We start from the raw sequence: 19,215 nt of genomic DNA, 5'->3' as shown, positions 1-19,215 counted from the left end.
GATACGTCTAGTGGAGATCACCTGACCCAAAGGTAGCCAATGGGAAAGCTGAATTAGCTGGCGAACTGAGCCTATCAGATTATCTCCTGGGGGTGGCACTGGGAGCGTGGACCCGCAGACAGACCGCAGGGAAATAATCTGAACAGATGTGGGAGGAGAAGAGCAGGCAGGAATGTGGGTCAGAGACTTGGGGATCATGGCAAGCAGATGCGGTGAGGAAGCAGGAGTGCCAAGGAGATGGAAGCAACAAGGCGGAGGGAAGACGTGTAGAGCAGAGGAAAACAATAGAAATTTTAGTAAGATTGGCAAGCACCTATACTAAATTTCCTGATAGCCAAGGACTTTTTTTTTTCAACTCGGCTGAGCATCTACAGACACCAGCTGCTGAGTCTCAGAGGCCATCCCAGATCTAGTTCCAGGCCAAGAGTCCCAGCTGTCTGCTGGTTTCTATTCTTGTGTATTACGTCTGTCTGTCTCCCTTCCGCCTCACATGTATTCTGACGACCAGAAACGCCCTCTAGTTGAGATAACTGGAGCTGGACCCTGCTTGCTGCAATGCAAATAACACAGCACGCAAAAAGAAAGTGAAAGAAAACCCTGGCTAGGAAGAGAGCCCGGCTGTTCCCTGAACAGAATTCACACCAGGCAGTTCTTGCTGCATTTCCCCCAATAAAATCCTCCCTCGTTGTACTTTATTTTATTCTGTGAAAATAAGCCTTATTATAAATCACAATGAAATCCACAAACCAAACCCCAAACTCTAGCAGAACAAGATCCCCTTGGTGTATAAAGTCATCGCTGACAGGACAGTCTTTTTCAGTTATTGCTTTTGTCGCTTGTTTCTTGAGAACATGACTCCAATAAGGCCCATGGCTGCCAAGCCCATTCCTGCAACGCTTGCAGCGATGACGACATCTCTGACCTGCAACAAAGAGGAGGGTGGGTCAGACTCTGCGTCAGGATTCAGAGTACAGGCTGCATATTCAGCAGGAACATTCAGCTCGGGGTACCTCACATGCCCCTTGGCCTCCCTGGCCAAACTAAGGAGTCAACAAACATTGGTAGGGAAGAGGGGAGGAGAGAGCTGGATGGGGAAAGAATTCGTGACTAGAGCCAGCTGGCCTGAAATTTACATGGAACCAAAGATGGAAAACTGGATTCACCATGTGGGTATTTAAAGCATATAAATCCTCAGAGTGTGGCTGTGGAAAGGACAGGGAGCTGATGCAAGGATGGTCAAGATCTTGGCTGGCCAATGGGGAGCTCTAGAAGCAAAGGTGGAGTCAGGGAGGAATTGTTATTGAGTACTCAGTAGCCTATGACCTCCATGAGAGCAAGGAACTCGGCTGTCTTGTTCATCACTGTATCCCCAGTGCTCGGTCCTGCCAGGCATGGAGGATGGAGGTACTCTTCACATGTTCTTAAATAAATGACTCAACTACACATAGTAGTGATGTTATACTTAGAATTATTAGGATATCTGACTTGTTTGTAGGAGGAAAAAAAGGGTTTCAAAAGTAAAAGTAAATTCCCAGGTAAAAATTGAATATATGTCCAATTTTACTGCCTCCTGAAACTCAACTAAAAGTAAACTAAGGCATTTGTTTAAGGCATAATTCCACAAGAATTCAGAAAACACTAAATCCTAAGGCAGCAGTGAAAAAAACTGAGGATAAACCCTAATTATACAAAAGAATACTCCAAAAGGATCACATATTAAACCCAGGTGCCTCTGGAAGTGGGAAAGAATGAAAGAGAGCTTTAGCTGGTCCCTGAACCTCCTCCCTGACCCCCAACAGAAGTCTGAAAGTTTATTCTCTGCAGAGGGTACAACAGAAGGCTTAGGGGCCTAGAAACCTGGAAGCACATGTGAGAATGTGGGTATCATACCACAAACAAGAGATTGAGACTGTAAAGATGCTAAATGTGAGACTCCCAGACCTCCTACCCCTCTCTGTTCCCAGAACTTTACCCTCCACGCAAGAGTCCAGAAGACTTTTCTGGGGAATCTGGCCCAAATGCAAATAACAAAAGATACCAAAACTGGGAATTCCCAAACAGCCCACCCAGATCATCCTGCAGTGAAACTCAAAGTCAGCAAGCCACTGCCCCATGCCCACCTCCACTCACTCAGAGTTCCATCCAGTAGCAAACCCCCACTTTTTTTTTTTTGACAAACTGAAAACTGTTCAGCAAACAGTATGAAAGAGGTGAGATGCTCAGCTGGGTACAGTGGCTCACGCCTGTAATCCCAGCACTTTGGGAGGCTGAGACAGGTGGATCACTTGAGGCCAGGAGTTCCAGACAAACCCAGCCAACGTGGCAAAACCCCGTCTCTACAAAAAATACAAAAATTAGCCAGGCCTGGTGGGCATGTGCCTATAGTCCCAGGTACTCAGGAGGCTGAGGCAGGAAAATCACTTGAACCTGGGAAGTGGAATTTGCAGTGAGCAAAGATCGCACCATTGGGCTCCATCCTGCGCAACACAGCAAGAAAGAGGTGAGATACTCTGTTTATACAAATCATAATGAAGTGATCTCAACAACATAATGATTTTACAGTATACATTAGAGGCCAGTATATATAGAGGGTAAGAGAATAATAACAAAGAAAACACAGGGAGAAAGAATTAGCATCTCTTTCCTAATCTATGAAGTTGAATAATAAATCTTGGTCAAAATAATTTTCTGATAGTAAGACAGTGAGTATTACTGTGTATAAAACTGAAAAACCAAAACTATAAATATAAGAAAGGTGGCTTTACACAAGTACCATTTGACAGAAATGTTATTTGTAATTTCTCTTGGAAAAAAAGAAATGTTTAAGATACTTTAAGGATTCTAAAATAAAAAGAACCAATACATATTTAGCTTAACAAATTTAAGAGGAGAAATTGTATTTAGATGTTGTAATTTTAAAACCTAGGGCACACAACATTTAACCAACAGACCTTGTTTTTAGGATATAATTTGTTAACTATTTTAGTTTACACTAAGTAATATGAATTGGTTTTCTTTGAATTCAACTGAACATGATGGCTGCAAGTGCACTTTTTTTTTTTTTTTTTTGAGACTGAGTTTTGCTCTTATTTCCCAGGCTGGAGTGCAGTGGCACAATCTCGGCTCACAGCAATCTCCGCCTTCCGGTTTCCAGTGATTCTCCTGCCTCGGCCTCCCAAGTAGTTGGGATTACAGGTGCCCGCTACCACACCTGGCTAATTTTTGTATTTTTAGTACAGACGGGGTTTTACCATGTTGGCCAGACTGCTCTCGAACCCCTGACCTTGTGATTCACCCACCTCGGCCTCCCAAAGTGCTGGGATTACAGGTGTGAGCCACCATGCCCCACCCAGCAAGCGCACCTTTAATCATGAGCATACAACCAACATACCAAACATCTAAAGAAGGCCTCTAAATTGAAGACAAAAACAAATAGCAATCTGGAGAAACAGAAACCATATCTAGAAAAGAAACCATCCTTTTAAAAACTATCATTAGATCGCTTCTCGGCCTTTTGGCTAAGATCGAGTGTAAAAATTATCATTGGAGAATAACAGCATATTGCATCCAAAAGAAAACATCCTTTTAAAAACCATCATTAGATCGCTTCTCGGCCTTTTGGCTAAGATCGAGTGTAAAACTTATCACTGGAGAATAAGACAGTATATTGCATCCAATAAATAAGAACATGGTACTATAAAAAATAATGGAATATTGAGAAAATAAAAATGGTTCGTAGAAAATAAAAATATGACAGAAATAACAAACTCAATAGAAAGGTTGACTTAAGGAAATCTCTCAAAAGGAATAGCAAAAAAATAAAGAAATAGAAACCAAAGTAAAAAACAACAACAACAAAACAATCTGGCCGGGTGCAGTGGCTCACGCCTGTAATCCCAGCACTTTGGGAGGCCAAGGCAGGCGGATTGCTTGAGCTCAGGAGTTCGAGACCAGCCTGGTCAACATGGTGAAACCCCATCTGTACAAAAAATACAAGAAATTAGCCAGCCATGGTGGTGGGCACCTGTAATCCCAGCTACTTGGGAGACTGAGGCAGGAGAATCACTAGAACCCGGAAGGCAGAGGTTGCAGTGCGAGATGGTGCTGCTGCACTCCAGCCCAGACAACAGAGCAAGACTCCATCTCAAAAGAAAAAAGAAGAAGAAAAAAAAAGAAATAGTGCTCTGAGTCCCATCTTAATCGATAAAAGTAGACCTACACAAAGGCACATTACTATGAAATTTTAGAAGATTGTGTAAAGATATTACAGCATTTAGAGCAGGGAGAAAAACAGGAAATGGAGAAAAGGTCAGGAATCAGGATGGCTTCGGACTTCTCAAAAGCAATTCTGGAAGCAAGAAGACAATGGAGCAATGCCTCCAAAACTCTGAAGTGAAACCATTTCCAACCTGGAATTCTATACCCAGACAAAGTATCAAATCGAGTGAGAGGGTAAAATGACAAGTAATTCAGACATACGGGGTTTCAAAGAATTGACCTCCCATGCATCCTTTTACAGAAAGCTGCTGAAAATGGTTCCCCCCAAACAGGGGAGTAAATGGGAAAAGTAGAAGACGTGAGATAGAGAAAATGGGCCTTCTAGTACTAGAGAGACTGCATGGGAATCTCCCCAGAATGACAGTGAAGGGAGATCCCAGGATAACAGCTTAGTACCAGGTATAAAGAATAACTGGTAGGCAGAGTAATAAGCCCCAAAAGGTGTCCATGTCCTAATTTCAGGAATCTATAAATGTATCATGCTACATGGCAAGTGAGAATTAAGGTTACAGATGGAATTAAGGCTGCTAATCAATTTACCTCAAAATAGGGAAATTATCGGCCTGGCGCGGTGGCTCACACCTGTAATCCCAGCACTTTGGGAGGCCGAGGAAGGTGGATCACGAGGTTAGGAGTTCAAGACCAGCCTGGCCAATATGGTGAAACCCCATCTCTACTAAAAATACAAAAATTAGCCAGGCGTGGTGGCGGGTGTGTGTAATCCGAGCTACTCGGGAGGCTGAGGCAGGAGAACCGTTTGAACCCAGGAGGCAGAGGTTGCGGTGAGCCGAGATCATGCCACTGCACTCCAGCCTGGGCAACAGAGCAAGACTCTGTCTCAAAAAACTAAAAACAAAAGAAAAGAGGAAATTATCCTAGATTATTCAGGTGGGCCCAATGTAATTACAAAGTTCCTTAAAATGTAGAAGACAGACCGAAGAGTCAGTGTCACAGTGATGCAATATAAGACTCAACCAGCCATTGCTCTAGCTTTGAAGATAGATGGGGACTATACGCCAAGGAATGCCAGTAAGCTCTAGAAGTTGGAAAAGGCAAGAAAATTGATTCTCTCCTACAGGCACCAGAAAAGAATGTCAATGCTTTGATTTTAGCCCAGTGAAACTCATTTTAGACTTCTGACCCACAGAACTGTTGCTAATAAATTGTGGAGTCTTAAGCCACTAACTTTGTAGTAACTTGTTACAGCAGCAATAGGAAAATAATGCACTTATCAATCCAGATTGGAGCATTGTGACTTCAGAGCCCAGCATGTTGAGGACTGCCATAACCATCATCCTCTCCCATTGTACTGTGTTTCTAACCTAAAGCAACTTCCGGAGGATGTGATCTACCTAAATAAGAGAAAGAACAAAGAAACAGAAAACTAAGAAATCATAGAATCAGAGAACACAATCCAAGAGAAGGAAAGGAAATCCCAAGGATGACAGCAAAGGGGAGTCCAGGATGACAGCCATGCAATTGGCCAAGGAGCAACCAGCACAGAGGGAAGAAGGGCCATCCCTGGGATAGATGTGTCCAAGCAAAATAAACAAGAACTGGTAGATTACTTGATGTGATTTCCCTTGTGGAGAACTGTACCGAGAGCTAATTGGATCGTGTGGGAAGAATTGACAATAGATACAAAGAAAACTCAGCAATGAAAGGAAGTAGTAATTATCATCAAGAAAAAAGACCTCCCTCCACCTCCCTCCCCAAACAGAAAGGAAACTATCACAGTATACCACAACACTCGGCTGTGAGTTTTGCCATCATCAGTTCTGGCTGCTGAGAGATCAGTCCTGGGCACCTTGGGTTAATTACACTGCTGTGTTTCCTGAGGTTAACGACAGCTTTGTATTTCTTGACATTAAACACATTTATGGCCCAGATAAGCCTCGGTAGCATCAAGATACATATAGATTTTTAACCCTGAAGATCTCCAAACTCTTCTCAACATTGGTCACGTATAAGTTTTAACAGATGGCCAGGCACAGCAGCTCATGCTTCTAATCCCAGCACTTTGGGAGGCAGAGGCATGCGGATGATGAGGTCAGGAGTTCGAGACCAGCCTGATCAACATGGTGAAACCTCATCACTACTAAACATACAAAAATCAGTTGGGCGTGGTGGCAGGCACCTGTAATCCCAGCTACTCAGGAGGCTGAGGCAGGAGAATCGCTTGAACCCGGGAGACAGTGGTTGCAGTGAGCCCAGATTACGCCACTGCACTCCAGCCTGGGCGACAGACAGAGTGAGACTCCATCTCAAAAAAAAAAAAAAAAAAAGTAGTTTTAACAGACAGAATTCATGATGACCAGAAGACCAAAGTTTGGATGGAGTTACCAACCTGAGGTTTGACTGCTGATAAGTCTTTAAATGTTCCTCTAAAAGATAATTAGGAATGGTTTTGTGGCAGCCATGGTTCTGTTGGGTTAACTTGCTAGGGAGCCTGCATAAAATCACTTGTATTCAGCATTTTCCTGGCTGAGCTCTGTGTCAGGGTAGGAGAAATAGTTTGCAGATAACGAAGGAGGAATAATATGTCCCTAGTTCTTTATAGAAACTCATGGTGTGAAAACAAATGCTGATGCAACTGGTTCATACAAAAGATACTTTGTCAAGGAGAACAACAATAACCTCATTGTTTGTAGTCATGCTTTGTACATAGTCAAAGAGTATGATTAAACGCAAGACTGTTGGAAGCTAGTTAGTCCTAATAGCGCAAACTTTATGGGAAAACCTCTCCCTCCAAGAGTCAGTGCTACCTTCAGGGGTCTTAAATCAGGATATTGTGAAAGAGAAAAGCTGTCTCTCATTAGAAATAGTAAGAAGACTAGTTTTTTTTTTTTTAAGTGGGCAAACAAATTCTACCAGACTACAGACATTTATACATTTATACTACAACGCTCTTCTGAGTTAAGCCCTGATTTAAGGAAATCTGAATCATTTCTAGAAAAAAGAAAGTGCTAATGTGCTGCCTTCACTTTCAACAACATTATAGGGTGGATTAAAGAAGAAGTGGCGAGTGTAGTGTTATTCTGAAAGCAATGGAATTTAGACTGTTAGAGGTCACAATATAAGAATGGTTATGAAATAGTTGTATATTTTCCAACAGTGATCAAGTATACAAAAAATAATAAATCATTTTAAAAGAAATAAAATATTTGTATAGAAATTCGGTTTCATTTACAGTAATTTCAAAATAATACCCCACAATTTATCCAGATTTATGTTTTATATATATATATATATGTATGTATATATGGCCACCAGACACATCTTCAATTTCTTTTTACCTTAATATTTTCTCTCACTCAGACTAGACTTCATTGTGAGTATAGCTTCTGGTTGCTTTTTCTTTTTTAAGTACTATTCAGTATGAAAGCTTCTTTACAAGATCCTACTAAAATATAGCTTTTTTGAAACCTAAATATTTTTAGGTAGGTGGAAAGTAGGAGAATCTTTTTTTAGAATATTCTTAGGCATATAAAGCACAAATTACATTTTAGTTTAAATTCATTGTTTCCCTTTCTTCTCGGGAAATTTGATTGATCATAAATATTCTTTTGAAGGAAAATCTAGTCTGCTTCAAAGAGCTCAGCACAAATAAACATAATGACTGATCAGATTCTTTAAAACAAAAATATCCTTGGCCGGGCACGGTGGCTCACGCCTGTAATCCCAGCACTTTGGGAGGTCGAGACGGGTGGATCACAAGGTCAGGAGATCGAGACCATGCTGGCTAACACAGTGAAACCCCGTCTCTACTGAAAATAGAAAAAAATTAGCTGGGCGTGGTGGCAGGCACCTGTAGTCCCAGCTTCTAGGGAGGCTGAGGCAGGAGAATGGCGTGAACCTGGGAGGCGGCAGAGCTTGCAGTGAGCGGAGATTGCACCACTGCACTCCAGCCTGGGCGACAGAGCGAGACTCTGTCTCAAAAAAAATATATATATATATCCTCACGAGTTAAATGAAAAGGAAAGTCACTGCACTGACAATGCTTACAAAGAAAAATACTGGTGGACAGTTTCCCGTTTGTACTAAATCTATCATCTCTAGCAAGATGGGGCATGCATCAAAATTCTTTTTTTTGTTTTGTTTTGTTTTTGGGGGGACGGAGTTTTGCTCTTATTGCTCACCTGGAATGCAATGGCGTGATCTCGGCTCGCTGCAACCTCCACCTCCTGGGTTCAAGTGATTCTCCTGCCTCAGCCTCCCGAGTAGCTGGTACTACGGGTGCGCACCACCACGCCCAGCTCATTTTTGTATTTTTAGTAGAAACGGGGTTTCACCATGTTGGCCAGGATGGTCTTGATCTCTTGACCTCGTAATCCACCCGCCTCGGCCTCTCAAAGTCTTGGGATTACAGGCGTGAGCCACCGCGCCCGGCCAGAAGTTCTATGTTAATTTGACTCGCAGCATGTGTCAGTGATCATTACTCACCTAAGTCACTAGTTCTCAACTGGAGACAGTTTTTCCCTGTGGGGGGAATTTGGCAACATCTACAGACATTTTTGGTTCTTACATCTGGCTATGGGATGCTGCTGGTATCTCGTGTGTAGAGGCCAGGGATGCTGTTAAACATCCCACAGTGCACAGGACAGGACACAACAATGAAGAATTATCTGGCCCATAATGTCACTAGTGCTGAGGCTGAGAAACCCCCATTCTAGACCAAGAAATGAAAGAGGAAATCTTTAGAAGCAGTAGAGATGGCACCTCTGTTTGTGTTGTAGAATATTCTGGGTTCATTTTCTGTGATGGGATCACGTAGAATTGCTCATGGTGTTTCATTGTTGGTTATCATTGTTTTGCCTCTTTCAAGTGAATGGGTAGATGGGTAGGGCCAAAGTCACAGGAAGAAAAGTGTGATGTGTTCAATTTGTATTGTTTCATTTTGCAAGGGTTAAATTATTGTTAACAAAAAGAATAATGGTATAAAACATTTCTTATTTTACTATCTCAAGATTTGGAATTTTATTTAATTACTCTCAATAGCATTTGTGGCCAGGCACAGTGGCTCACACCTATAATTCTAGCACTTTGGGAGGCTGAGGCAGGAGAGCTGCTAGAGCCCAGGAGTTTAAGACCAGCCCAGACAACAAAGTGAGACCCTGTCTCTACAAAAAATACAAAAATCAGCCGGGCATGGTGATGTGCACCCGTAGTCCTAGCTACTTGGTGTGTGTGTGTGTGTGTGTGTGTGTGTGTGTGTGTTTGAGACAGAGTCTCGCTCTGTTGCCCAGGCTAGAGTGCAGTGGTGCAATCTTGGCTCACCGCAACCTCCACCTCCAGAGTTCAAGCAATTCTCCTGCGTCAACCTCCTGAGTAATTGGGACTACAGGTGCCCGCAATCACGCCCAGCTAATTTTTGTATTTTTAGTAGAGACAGGGTTTCACCATGTTGGCCAGGCTGGTCTCAAACTCCTGGCCTCGAGTGATCTGCCCACCTGAGGCTCACAAAGTGCTGGAATTCCAGGCGTGAGCCACTGCACCTGGCCTAGTCCTAGCTACTTGGGAAGCTGAGGTGGGAGGATCACTTGAGCCTGGGAGGTTGAGGCAGTAGTGAGCTGAGGTTGTGGCACTGCACTCCAGCCTGGGTAACAGAGGAAGACCCTTCTCTAAAAAAAATTAAAATTAAAAATAGCATTTGTTCCTAATGACAATGTAGTTTACTAATTATGTAACAATTTTGTGTTGACAAAAAATTCTCTACTTATATAAACTTGTGGACCTCTTTTTTTTCTTTTGAGATGGTATCTTGCTCTGTTGTACAGTGGCGCAATCTCAGTCCACTGCAACCTCTGCCTCCCGAGTTCAAGTGATTCTCCTGCCTTAGCCTCCGTAGTAGCTGGGATTATAGGTGCCCGCCATCACGGCCAGCTAATTTTTGCATTTTTAGTAGAGATGAGGTTTCACCATCTTGGCCACTGTGGTCTCGAACTCCTGACCTTAGGTGATCTACCCGCCTCGGCCTCCCGAAGTGCTGGGATTACAAGTGTGAGCCACCACGCCTGGTCAGACCCATTGTTTATTCTATTAACAACTGCTGAAAGAATAACTAAATGAGATGATTAGGATATATTTTGTAAACCTACCAAATATTCTTAATGTAGCACTCTGAATTTCAAAAAGCATCTTACTGATTCCCAGGGTTGTCTTGTACTCTGTATTTGGAGTTTCTTGCTGCATAGGAGCATGAGTTTTACCATGAGTAAGTAAAAAACTCATAATGCAAGATCACCAATGATGAAATTCAATTTTTTATCATGTTTCCCTTTCTTATGCTAATATTGTCACTGCTATTTCAAAAAAAAAAAAAAAAAACTTCTATTATACCTAAATTTGTTAATAAATGTTCACTTTCAAATTTAAAAGATACATAAATGGGCCAGGCACAGTGGCTCACACCTGTAATCTCAGCACTTTGGGAGGCGGAAACAGGCAGATCACTTGAGGTCAGGAATTCCAGACCAGCCTGGCCAATATGGGGAAACCCCATCTCTAATAAAAATACAAAAATTACCCAGGTGTGGTGGCACATGCCTGTAGTCCCAGCTGCTCTGGAGGCTGAGACAGGAGAACCACGTGAACCCAGAAGGTGGAGGCTACAGTGAGCCAACATCGCACCACTGTGCTCTAGCCTGGGCAGCAAAACAAGACTCTGTCTTAATAAATAAATAAAAAGATACTTAAATGGAAAACAAGAGAGAGAAGATAAGAAAATCAGCGGAGCAGTCTAGGGGGTCCAACAGTCTAATAATAGGAGTGCCAGAGAACACAAAATGGAAAATTTCCCAGAACTAAAGAAACTGAGTTTCCAAATTGACAGGAGTCATTGAGTACCTGGCACAATACCAAAAATAGATCCGTGCAAGGTAATAAAATTTCAGAACACTGAGAATGAAGAGAAGATTCTATACGGTTCTGAAAAGAAATAATCGATCACACACAAAGGATCAAAAACCAGAACAGCTTCAGACTTCTCTACCACAGTAGCAAAAACTAGATGACAATAAACCAATGCCTTCAAAATTCTGAAAAAAAACACACTGTTTCTAACCTAGAATTCTATACCCAGCCTTAATCAAATGTGAGGATAAAATGAAGATATTCTCAGGCATGCGAGATCTTGTTTTGTTTGTTTGTTTTTTTGTTTCTTGGTTTTTTTGTTTTGTTTTGTTTAGACCAAGTCTCACTCTGTCACCCAGGCTGGAGTACAGTGGCGTGATCTCAGCTCAGTTCATTGCAACAACCTCTGCCTCCTGGGTTCAAGCAATTCTTGTGCCTCAGCCTCTCGAGTAGCTGGGATTACAGGCACATGCCACCATGCCTGCCTAGGGATCTTTTTCAAATGTACCATTTCTCAGTAAACTATTAGGGGAAGTAGTCTACCAAAACAAGGGCATAAACCAAAAAAGAGAAAGATGTGAACTACAGAGGATAAAAGCATTAATACAGCAGGGAACCGAAAGGAATTTCTAGGATGCTAGTAAAAAGAGATACCAAGATGACAGCCATGCCTCATCAAGTGTGACTCAAGAGACAAATGTGGCCGGGCACAGTGGCTTATGTCTATAATCCTAGCACTTTGGGAGGCTGAGGCATTAGGATCATTTGAGCTCAGGAGTTCAAGACCAGCCTTGGCAACAGAGTGAGACCTCGTCTCTGTTTTTTTTGAGACTGGGTCTCGCTCTGTTGCCTAGGCTGGAGTACAATGGTGCGATCTTGGCTCACTGCAACCTCTTCCTCCCGGGTTCAAGTGATTATCTTGCCTCAGTCTCCCAAGTAGCTGGGATTACAGATACTCACCACCACGCCTGGCCAATTTTTTTTTTTTTTTTTTTTTTTTTGAGACGGAGTCTCGCTCCATTGCCCAGACAGGAGTGCAGTGGTGCCATCTCGGCTCACTACAAGCTCCACCTCCTGGGCTCACACCATTCTCCTGCCTCAGCCTCCCGAGTAGCTGGGACCACAGGTACCCACCACCATGTCTGGCTAAGTTTTTGTATTTTTAGTAGAGACGGGGTTTTACCATGTTAGCCAGGATGGTCGCGATCTCCTGACCTCATGATCTGCCCGCCTTGGCCTCCCAAAGTGCTGGGATTACAGGCGTGAGCCACCATGCCCGGCCTTTGTATTTTTAGTGGAGACGGGGTTTCACCATGTTGGCCAGGCTGGTCTCAAACTCCTGACCTCAAGTGGTCTGCCTGCTTCAGTCTCCCAAAGTGCTGGGATTACAGGCGTGAGCCACTGTGACCAGCCTAAAATAAAATTGTTTTAAGAAAAGAAAAACAAGAGACAAATGTTTTGAAGGCTGTTATCCCCAAGAGATAGATGTGGTAAGTGCCACTATACCCTGGTCTCCTGCTTTCATTGCATCACCTTTTGAAACCTGCCAATATTCGGGCACTAACGAACTTCTCATGGCCCTGCCCACTGATTCCCCAGAAGAAAGCTCTTACCAACTCTCGGGGAAGTTGAAGCCAAACCATGACCGACAGACTGCAGTCTTCACAAACATTGGCAATACTGCCCTTTCGTTACCTAGGTAGCTATGTACCACCTACTCAATTTCTAAGTTGATCACCTTTAACATTCGTATATAACTAGTTGTTGAACATTAATAACCCAGCTGATTGAAAAAAAGGTAAGAGGATACCCGTTTAAAGGTAACTAATATCTCACTGTAGACAGATGTAGGAGCCGCCTAACAAACATGAGGGTTGGTGTAGTAAGCACAGCTGGTTATCAGCAGTGTGAACACAGTAACAGCGATTCCTACAGGTGGTGTCAGTCAATGTCTTCCCATTCAAGTCGCTGTGGCCCACAGAGGCCAGTGGACCAGGCACTGGATGAACCAAGCAAAAAAAAAAAAAAAAAGAGGATAATTATGACTATTTTTACTACTACAATGTATTCAGTGAATTTTTTGAGTCAGCACTGTGCTGAGAATAAACATGCTCTTATTTAATTCACATGGTAATACTCCAAGATGAGTATTATCATTTGTACTTTACCAAAGTGTAGGGAGCTAGACTAACTCTCCTGAGGTCAGACAGCCGGCAAAAGGCAGAGACCAGGTCCAGCCCACATTGGCCTGACTCCAGGAGCCCATGCTCTTAACCACCCACACTGACCAGGGAAGAAGAAATTGGATCTCAAAAATAATAATAATAAAAGTGAACAGCCTGATGGATCTTAACCTAATCATTCACTGAAAAACTATATGTCCTTTTGTATCAACAGCCATGTAAGAACCTTCCCAATGTTCTTTCCACCTATGCAAAAAAAAAAAAAAAAAAGATGGAAGTGGCTGAAAGGGAGGGGGAAGAAGTGCAAGAAAATGGGAGGAGAAAACGAGATTGAAAGGAGAGGAATGACAAAAATAAAATCAAGTAAATGAACAAAACTGCATCCCCTAGGGTCTCCCAGATTCACCCTTAGGGTTCAGCCAAGCTGAAGACAGTGCTGTTTATAAGCATGATCGGGCTATGCCACACAGACCTGGGCTTCAAATCCCAGCTCTGCGAATTATCTGCACAGGAAAAGACAGGTACCAGGTCTGGAGACTCAACAAAGATTTTTTTTGATGAAATGAATGGCTGTAGACAAGTTACTTAAGCTCAGTTTCCCAATCTGTAAGGTAGTGGGTCCTAAAACCTGCTTTTAGGGCTGGGAGGGCCATCTCAGGGACACATGGCTAGGGAAGGCTTGGTAACAGGAATGAATATCATGTCTGTGACTCCCTTCCTTGGCTACCCACCCCCAGCCCCGACTACAATGATCTGCCAACTTGCCTCTTTCCCCACCCTTGTCCCCACTCCAACTGTGACATCCTTAAGGGCAGTAATTCTGTCTCTGCTACTTTGTCTTGTTCATGCTTCCGTAGCCATGCCCAGCCTCCGTCAGCTGAGGCAATGGTCTTGTTCCTGGGGAAGGCGACATGGGCAGAGGACGCACCTGGTCACTGCGAGCGACTCCATAGCGCAGCTCGTTCACAAAGTGCTCGCAGTTCTCGCTGGTCAGCTTGTAGAGCACCTCCTGCCCCACCAGCTCCTCCGCCCGCTGGATGATTTTGCTATAGGGCAGCGGTGAGTACTTGTCATCATGTTTGTTGTTGACCTGGTACTTGTCACTCCCGGCCACATCATACAGCAATTCCTTCTTCACGATGGCCTTGTCAGTCAGGGCAGACATGACGCTGGCTGCACCCGCTCCTGCAACCTCACCTGCAGATCCACAAAGAGGAAACAGATTGGTTCTGGGAAGGGCCCAGAGGCTCAGAGCTGGCCCCCAGCAGGGTATCTGCCCTTGGCTCCATTCACATAGGATAAGCAACATGTGGAAGTGTCAGACACGTGGCTGTGGGCCTTGGGGGAAGGTGTGTGCCCGTAATCCCAGCTACTCAGGAGGCTGAGGCAAGAGAATCGCTTGAACCCGGGAGGTGTAGGTTGCAGTGAGTCGAGATTGCACCACTGCACTCCAGCATAGGCAACAGAGCAAGACTCTGTCTCAAAAAAAAATAAGGATAAAAATAAAACATTCCAGAAGGCCAGGCGCGGTGGCTCACGCCTGTAATCCCAGCACTTTGGGAGGCCAAGGCGGGCAGATCACTTAAGGTCAGGAGTTTGAGATCAGCCCGGCCAACATGGTGAAATACCACCTCTACTAAAAATACAAAACTTAGCTGGGCATGGTGGCGCACGCCTGTAATCCCAGCTACTCCAGAGGCTGAGGCAGGAGACTCGCTTAAACCCAGGAGGCAGAGGTTGCAGTGAGCCAAGATCATGCCACTGCACTCCAGCCTGGGCCACAGAGCAAGACTCTGCCTCAGAAAAAAAAAAAAAAAAAAAAAGAGGGTCTATAACAGTTCTATTCATAGCGGTCAAAACCTGCAATGAGTCTGATGTCAGAAAAATGGATGCTAAATTGTGGCATATTCATATAACAGAAAATACACAGCAGTGAAAAAGATCTCCTGCTACTCACAGCAGCATGGATGACTCACATGAGCATGATGTTTGCTAAAAGAAGCCAGACACAAAAGAGTGTAGGCCATGTGATACCTCTTCCATGAAGTTCTAGAACAGGCAAACCTCATCTATGGCAGGAAAAGCTACAATGATGGTTGCCTGGGCGAGGGGTGCGGAGGGGATATTGTAGAAGCACGAGAGAGCCTTTCAGGGTAAGTGGCACAGTGGGAATGTTCTAGTTGTTGATCTGGGACATTGTTACATAAATGGATTTTTTTTTTAATTCACTGACTGTATACTTTACTATGCTTGTACATTTTACAATATTTATGTTATACCCCAGTTTAAGTTAAAGGCTTAAGAGAAGGGTGAGGAATTCTCACGAGAGTTCTCCAAGTTAAGTATTCATATCCTCAGTTTGCAAAAAAAGGAAACCAAGGCTGAAGAATGGAAACTGGATTCATAACCAATCTCTCTGCCCAAACACCTGCACTCTTCCCAGGAGCTTTACGCTTAAGAGTTGAGTGTGTTGCAGCCGGGCGCGGTGGCTGACGCCTGTAATCCCAGCACTTTGGGAGGCCAAGGTGGGTAGATCACAAAGTCCGGAGATCGAGACCATCCTGCCGAACACAGTGAAACCCCATCTCTACTAAAAATACAAAAAATTAGTCCGGTGTGGTGCCAGGCACCTGTAGTCCCAGCTACTCAGGAGGCTGAGGCAGGAGAATGGTGTGAACCCAGGAGGCAGAGCTTGCAGTGAGCTGAGATCACACCACTGCACTCCAGCCTGGGCAACAGAGTGAGACTCTGTCAAAAAAAATTTTTTTTTTGAGTGTATTGCATACAAAGTCACAGCATAAAAAAAATCAAAGCAGAGTTTCCTCCTCAGATACCACCTCGGTCCCTCTAAAGCAGCGGTCCCCAACCTTTTTAGCATCAGGGACAGGTTTCATGGAAGACAATTTTTCCATGGACTAGGCAGGGGGGAGGGATGGTTTTGGGATGATTCAAGCACATGACGTTTATTGTGCACTTTATTTCTATTATTATTACATTGTATTATATAACAAAATAATCATACAACTCACCATAATGCAGAATCAGTAGGAGCCCTGAGCTTGTTTTCCTGCAACTAGACAGTCCCTTCTGGGGTGATGTGTGACAGTGACAGATCATCAGGCATTAGATTTTCATAAGGAGTGATATGGTTTGGCTCTGTATCCCCACCCAAATCTCATGTTGAACTGTAATCCCCACATGTCAGGGGAGGGACTATGTGGGAGGTGATTGAATCATGAGCGAGATTTCCCTCATGTTGCTCTCATGATAATGAGCGAGATTTCCCTCATGTTGTTCTCGTGATAATGAGTGAGTTCTCACAAGATCTCATGGTTTAAAAGTGTGGTACTTCGGACGCGGTGGCTCATGCCTGTCATCCCAGCACTTTGGGAGACTGAGGCAGGTGGATCTCCTGAGGTCCAGAGTTCAAGACCAGCCTGACCAATATGATGAAAATCCATCTCTACTAAAAATAGAAAAATTAGTCGGGTGTGGTGGCAGGTGCCTGTAATCCCAGCTACTCGGGAGGCTGAGACAGGAGAATCACTTGAACCCGGGAGGTGGAGTTTGCAGTGAGCCAAGATTGTGCCATTGCACTCCAACCTGGGCAACAAGAGCGAAACTCTATCTAAAAAAAAAAAAGTGTGGTACTCCCCTGCCTCCTGAGACCGTGTAAGACCTGCCTTGCTTCCCCTTCACCTTCTGCCATAATGGTAAGTTTCCCAAGGCCTCCCCAGCCATGCAGAATTGTGAGTCAATTAAACCTCCTTTCTTTATAAATTACCCAGTCTCAGGTAGTTCTTTATAGCAGTATGAAAACAGATAAATACAAGGAGTGTGCAACCTAGATCCCTTGTGTGTGCAGTTCACAGTAGGGTTCATGATCCTATGGGAATCTAATGCCGCTGCTGATCTGACAGGAGGCGGAGCTCAGGTGGTAATGTAAGCGATGGGGAGCAGCTGTAAATACAGATGAGTTTCGCTCGCTTGCCCGCCACTCACCTCCTGCTCTGCAGCCCAGTTCCTAACCAGTACCAGTCCGGGGCCTAGAGGTTGGGGACCCCTGCTCTAAAGAACCCCCTGAGGTTCCAAGGAGCAGACCTTGAAAACCAGTGCCCCACACCAAACTGCCCCACATCAAACTTCTTGTAACACTCAGAGACAGCTGCCAGTTGGGAAGCAAGAAGAATGTTGGGGTCACCTGTTACCCACAGTTCCCCATCCCCTCTCTTCCCAGTCCCTGGGGCCCATCACAGTGGAGGTCCTGTGTGTTCTTACTTGGAGGGGCCAGGTGAACCACATATCCATCGCCAACATAGATGGCCCAGTGTCTGTAGAAAGGGCGAAAAATCTCAATCAGGTCTCCAGGCTTAGGCTCCGGCTGCAAAACCAAGAACAGGGCTATCAGAGGCAGCATGAGATCATGGAACCCGGGCAGGGCTCAGTGAGGAAGGTGCAGCTGAGTAGTCCCCAGCTATCAGCTCAGCAGAACGTATGTCCAGAGCCCTGCTCTGCCAGGTCCAATGCCAGTCCAACTTCACAAGCTTGTGACCCAGACCTGCAGGCACCATGGGCCTGCCCTTCTGTCAATACAAATTGCCAAGTACAAACCTAAAAGGTTTCTTCATGAGCTGGAGTCTCTGCCTTATTATTTCTAGGAATATTATTTATTGAACTCTTACTCTAAGCCAAGCACTCCACTCTGTGTTTTACAAGATGGCTCAATAAATCCACACAACCATCCAATGATGAACCCCATTTTATGGATGAGGAAAATCAAGGCCTAGAAATGCAAAATAATTTGTGCAAAGACACATGGCTCATGAGTGACTTGGCCAGGACTGAACACCCAGCTGGCTGATTTCCAGCCCAGTTTGACCATTCGGGAAACACTACCAGTTATGTGACTAGAGCTGCCCACCTGGGGTCCATGCCAGAGGCTGAGGGATCTGGAGGGCAACCCACAGACACTCCCCAACACCTGGCCTGGGCCTAAAGGAGAACTGGTGTCAGTCTCCGGCAGTAATGTCCCCCGGCTGCTCAGCCTGATGCTAAGGTGTGTGCGTGCACATTAAACGAGTATGTGTGTGAGGATAGATGCGTGAGTGTGAGACTACGTGTGAGTGTGAGTGTGCATATGTGAGAAGGGGAAGTAGGGAGGGTGCGGTAAATGCTCTCACCCTGTTAGGGGAGCATGGAGCAGAGTTTGAGAAAACTTCAGAGAGGTTCAAGATCGCATCCATTCAACATTATCCGTCCCAGCATTAGACCCTGCACTAAGTGCTGGGGGAGGGGGAGTTCCGATTCTCACCAGAATCGGGGTAACAACCTTCTCTGGTCCAGGCCAACCTTTAAACTCTTCTAATGAGCCAGGCACGGTGGTTCACGCCTGTAATCCCAGCACTTTGGGAAGCCAAGGAGGGCAGATCACGAAGTCAGGAGATCGAGACCACCCTGGCTAACACGGTGAAACCCCGTCTCTACTAAAAATACAAAAACAATTAGCCGGACGTGGGGCGGGTGACTGTAGTCCCAGCTACTCGGAAGGCTGAGACAGGAGAATGGTGTGAATCCGGGAGGCAGAGCTTGCAGTGAGCCAAGATAGTGCCACTGCACTCCAGCCTGGGCGACAGAGCGAGACTCCGTCTCAAAATAAAAAATAAAAAATAAAACCCTTTAATAAGCAAAGAAATCAACCTTTTAGAACACCTAGAGACAGAGCCCATCAGAGGCTGGTTCTGTCCCCTCATCCTTTGCTGGAGTCTTCAGCCACAGTCAGAGCTAAACTGCCCTCAGCACAGTGAAGATATGGGGTAGGGGCTCTGGCTTGCTTGCACATAGGGGTAGATCCATAGGGCTCTGCCCGTATCTCACCACCAAACTCGGTGGGCCTGCCAGAGAC

At 44.7% G+C, this 19,215-nt stretch overlaps 1 protein-coding gene across 1 annotated transcript in view; it reads right to left on the bottom strand.

Annotated features, from left to right (window-relative positions):
- Positions 1–652: 652 nt before the first annotated feature.
- PLAAT3 (phospholipase A and acyltransferase 3) overlaps positions 653–19,215 on the bottom strand; it is a 33,664-nt gene continuing 15,101 nt past the window's right edge. The window contains exons 3-5 of the mRNA XM_007994811.3: positions 17,592–17,694; positions 14,242–14,510; positions 653–922 (exon numbers count right to left, since the gene is read on the bottom strand). Coding sequence (XP_007993002.1) covers positions 821–922; positions 14,242–14,510; positions 17,592–17,694 — 474 coding nt within the window. The 3' untranslated portion in view covers positions 653–820. The remainder of the gene's footprint in view (positions 923–14,241; positions 14,511–17,591; positions 17,695–19,215) is intronic.

This window comes from Chlorocebus sabaeus, chromosome 1, assembly GCF_047675955.1.
Source record: "Chlorocebus sabaeus isolate Y175 chromosome 1, mChlSab1.0.hap1, whole genome shotgun sequence".
Classification (NCBI taxonomy): domain Eukaryota; kingdom Metazoa; phylum Chordata; class Mammalia; order Primates; family Cercopithecidae; genus Chlorocebus; species Chlorocebus sabaeus.
The sequence above is the reverse complement of the archived record's forward strand: the minus strand, read 5'-3'. Positions and strand labels throughout refer to the sequence as shown.